The 4,578-nt window shown below is 41.1% G+C and overlaps 1 protein-coding gene across 1 annotated transcript; it reads right to left on the minus strand.

Moving 5' to 3' along the window:
* Positions 1-1,502: 1,502 nt before the first annotated feature.
* LOC107963309 (uncharacterized) lies at positions 1,503-3,206 on the minus strand. The gene is made up of 3 exons (XM_016899862.1): positions 2,766-3,206; positions 2,016-2,708; positions 1,503-1,916 (listed from the first exon to the last, which is right to left on the minus strand). Exons 1-3 carry the CDS (start codon positions 3,204-3,206, stop codon positions 1,503-1,505), a joined length of 1,548 nt encoding a protein of 515 aa, XP_016755351.1.
* Positions 3,207-4,578: the final 1,372 nt, after the last annotated feature.

The following is a 4,578-nucleotide window of genomic DNA, read 5'->3' on the forward strand; positions in this document are numbered from 1 at the left end:
TGGAGGCATTTCTCGTATGGCTCTAACCTTGTCTGAGTCAACTTCTATTCCCTTTTTGCTGACCACAAAGCCCAATAACTTCCCCGACCTAGCTCCGAAGATGCACTTTTTCGGATTAAGCTTCAACTGAAACTTCCTCAAGACTTCAATATGCTCTGTCTCTATTCGAGATTTGGCAATCATGTCATCAACATACACCTCAATCTCCTTGTGCATCATATCATGGAATAAGGTCACCATAGCCCTTTGGTATGTTGCCCCTGCATTCTTCAGTCCAAAGGGCATTACCTTGTAACAAAAGGTGCCCCACAATGTTATGAAGGTGGTTTTATCCATGTCCTCAGGATGCATCTTTATCTGATTGTACCCTGAGAAGCTATCCATAAAGGAAAACAACGAATATCCCGCTGTATTGTCCACCAAAGTATCGATGTGCGGTAAAGGAAAGTTTTCATTTGGGCTAGCTTTGTTCAAATCTCTGTAATCAACACACATTCGTACCTTCCCATCCTTCTTAGGGACAGGCACAATGTTAGCCACCCATTCTGAGTATTTAACCTCCTGTAGGAATCCAGCATCAAACTGTTTCTTGACTTCATCTTTTATTTTCAGCACAATATCAGGCCTCATCCTTAGCAATTTTTGTTGGACTGGCTTGCAATCCTATCTTATGGGGAGATAATGTACCACGATATCAGTATTCAACCCTAGCATATCCTGATATGACCATGCAAAGATATCTTTGAATTCATGTAATAGCTCAACAAGACCTTGTCTCATTTTCTTAGCAATGTGTGTCCCAATTTTCACCTCTTTTCCTTCCTCCAAGGTTACATTCTCTATTGCTTCTTTCTCATGGGGTAGGATTTGCTTCTCCTCTTGTTTCACCATTCTCAACAAATCTGGGGACACATCACAATCCCTGTCATCTTTAAAATCCTGAGGTTCTTCTAAACACATGTCTTGCTCAAAAGAGAATTAAGGATCTGTAGTATTAGTGCTCATGTCATTGATATCTAGGGACCTGCGGGGTACGAAAGAATGTACAAAGAATGAATGAATTTTAAGAATGTTTATTTATGTGTTATAAATGAAATGAAAAAATTTGAAAGAATTTTAAGAAGGTCAAAAAAATATTGATCAGTATGAGAGAATATTCACTCAAATTTATAACAAAAGATATGTTTTATTGAAACACAAATATCCGAACATGAGCCTATTTTACAAATGAAATCTTATTACTCCTAGACTCTAGAGCAACCAGAGTGTTCTGAAAATTACTCTGAAAAATCTTTAAAAACTACAGGAAGTTCTTCTGCAGTCCAATTTCTTAAAGAGCTTCCCAGTTCGTAAGGGCGAATGCCCTCTAGGTTTCTTCGTTCAAACTCTTCATTATGTACAGTATTGATGTGATAACTTCCTTTCTCGAGCAACCCTCTCTTAGGGTGAATTATTCCTCCTCATATAAAGGTCTGAGATATATGAGGGAACGTCATCGATTCTCACTCTACTTCTCTTCCACTTAAATGCGCCCTTCTTCTTTCTTGATGCTTCTCTATTTCCTTCCTCCTCTGCCTATGATCTGGCCTGAAACCCAAGCCAAAATGGTCTCTCTTCTCCTTTAGTTTTGGAACTTGAATCCCTCCTTGGAGATATCTTCCCAATCTTTTTCCTGGAAAGGCTCCTTTCCCTACTGTCATCTGCAAACCCATTCTTGTGGTTTTGGATATCTTAGGCACCGGCACCTCATTCCCCTCTAAAATAAATGTTGTATTAATGAATTCTAAGGAGCGAAAAGAACACTCAATGGCCTCCTCGTTCGTCTCTACATAGGGTGCATCACTAGTAACTGCTGCTATGATGTCTTCCTCCGTATTTATAGTGACCAGCCGTCCGTCTGTTACTAGCTTCAATTTCTAGTGCAAAGATAAGGGCACCGCTCCTACCGAATGTATCCAAGGCCTTCACAATAAGCAATTATAAGAGGGCTTGATGTTCATCACTAGAAAGTCTACCTCATACATGTTTGGCCCGATCATCAAAGGGATATCAATTCTTCCCATGACATTTCTCTCCATGCCATCGAATGCTCTCACTACATTATGGCATGTTTTCATGTGAGAACTGTCTATGGGCAATCTGTTCAATGTGGACAATGGCAGGACATTTAAGGCTGACCCGTTATCAATAAGCACACTCGGTAATGTATATCCTTTGCAGCGAGTGGTGATGTGCAAAGCTTTAGCTGATCCCATGCCTCCAGGTGGGATTTCATCATCATTGAAATAAATGAAGTTGTCGGCGCTTATATTACTAACCAATCGATCCAAATTGTTGACAGATATATCATTAGTAACGTAAGTCTCGTTGAGCACCTTCATTAATGTCTCAAGATGTACCTCTAAACTCAGAAGCAAAGCCAACACTGATATGCGAGCTAGTTGCTTGCGCAATTGTTCAACCACGCTGTACTCACTGTGTTTTAGGAATTTTAGAAACTCTTTAGCCTCTTCTTCCTTCACTGGCTCATTAACAACTACCTCAACCCCTTTCTCCTTCTCGATGTTAAAGGCTTTTATTTTCATGGGCTCAACTCTAACGCCTTTTGCATCATAACGCTTCCCACTACGTGTGTAAGAACCTTCAACTTGAGCCTCCTTAGAAGTACTAGCTATATCTTCTCTTATTGTCACATTGCAGTCATAATTCTAGGGTACCTTTTTGTTATCCTTATAAGGAAAGGAAGCGGGTTTGTGAATAATGACCTTTGGCACTATTTGTATCTCAACTTCATTATTCCTTGGTAGAGAAATAATGATCCTTGGCCTGTTGATTCTTTGATTCTTTGGTTCACCTTCCAATGCACATACGTGTCCCTCATCCAAGCCAGCTTCATAAAATTCCAGCTCCTTATTATCCATAAGGCTTTGTACCAAAGCCTTAAACTCGTCACATTCCTGGATCTCGTGTCCCTCTTCTGCATGGAACTCGTAGTAGACCCTCGCTCCTTTATTTCCTTCTTCAGAGATTATTATCTCTTCCTTCATCATTTCTTCCCAGATTACTTTCATCGGCATTTTTACCTCGGCCGCGTCCTCTTTAATCCTTGTCATACCAGTTTCCCCAATTGCATTTACCCTTTGATCACCATGGTTTGGGAACGAGTTCTCTATACTAGTGGTGTCGTCAAATTTTACAACCCCCATCTTGATAAGTCTTTCCACTATTTTTTAAGTCAGTACAATTTTCTATTGAATGCCCCGATATCCCTGCATGGTATTCACATTTGGCGTTTGCATCGTACCATTTGGGATATGGGGGCTGCAGTGGTTTCAAATTAAAAGGAGCAATTGCGTGTGCATTAAATAAACTTTGATAAAGCTCCCGGTATGTCACCGGGATAGGTGTGAATGAGACCTTTTTAGAGTTTTGTCTTGTGTTAGATCCCTGCTTTTGGGAACCCTGTTGCCCCAACTATAGTGGCTTTGGGCTGACTAACCGTAATCGCTTTCGAGTTATAACTACTCGTATTGTTTACCTCATTATCTTTCCTTCTTGGGCTGATTTTTTAGCAGTTTCCCCCTTTATCTTACCACCCATTATGGCGTCTTCGATCATTTCCCCTGCCATAACTGTATCAGCAAAGCTCTTGGTGGTATTTCCAATCATATGAGTAATGAATGGGGCTTTCAAGGTGTTAATGAACAGCATGGTAGTTTCTTTCTCCAAGAGTGGTGGTTGAACTTGCATGGCAACCTCCCTCCACCTCTATGCATATTGCCTAAAGCTCTCATTAGGCTTCTTTTCCATGTTCTGCAAAGTGATTCTATCAGGAGTCATGTCAATCACATGATTATATTGCTCCATGAAGGCTTGCACTAAGTCTCTCCAAGAACCGATCCTAGCGTGGCTCAATTGATTGTACCACCTAGCCGTTGCCCTAACCAGACTATCCAGGAAACAATGGATCAATAGTTGATCATTGTTTACATAGCCAGTCAACCGTCTACAGAACATGGTAATATGGGCCTCAGGGCAAGTAGTCCCATTGTACTTCTCAAATTTTGGCATCTTGAACTTATGAGGAAGCACCAAATCTGGGACTAAACTCAAGTCTTTGGCACCGATTCCCTGATGATTACTAGTGTTTTCCAATGCCTTAAATTTCTCCTCTAACCACCTACAACGTTCCTCTAATTGCCTTGATAATTTAAGTCTCATCTCTTCCCTCTCAGTTACATCTAAATCAGGGATGACTGGATTGGTAGGGTTATCTCTCGGGTTGGATCCCGAGCCAGCTTGGAAGTTCATGGGTGTTTCAGCATTGACTTGCACATGTTGAGGCCTTATTATGACAGACGGCCTTCGGGGATATGCCTCAGGTTGAGTTTGCACATGGGGTGGGGTAAAACCCAGAGGATAATCCTCATTATCCTCTTCAGTGATAGTCATAGGGGCCTTTTCTTTATCCGTTTCCCCCTTCAGCAACTGAGCCATTTCAGCTATCATATTCCTTTGGGCCTCCAACATTTGATCCTTTATCTCCTGTTGGATTTTTGCCAATTGTTCCTGCAATTG

Source organism: Gossypium hirsutum, chromosome A06 (genome assembly GCF_007990345.1).
Source record: "Gossypium hirsutum isolate 1008001.06 chromosome A06, Gossypium_hirsutum_v2.1, whole genome shotgun sequence".
In the NCBI taxonomy this organism is placed as follows: Eukaryota; Viridiplantae; Streptophyta; class Magnoliopsida; order Malvales; family Malvaceae; genus Gossypium; species Gossypium hirsutum.

Excerpts from the sequence above, each read along its gene's own strand:
- LOC107963309 (XM_016899862.1), bottom strand. The coding sequence starts at position 3,206 with ATGGGGGTTGTAAAATTTGACGACACCACTAGTATAGAGAACTCGTTC. Across the intron at positions 2,709-2,765 it reads AGATACAAATAGTGCCAAAG|AATTATGACTGCAATGTGAC; the intron begins GTCATTATTCAC and ends AAGGTACCCTAG. Across the intron at positions 1,917-2,015 it reads TCGGGCCAAACATGTATGAG|AAATTGAAGCTAGTAACAGA; the intron begins GTAGACTTTCTA and ends TCTTTGCACTAG.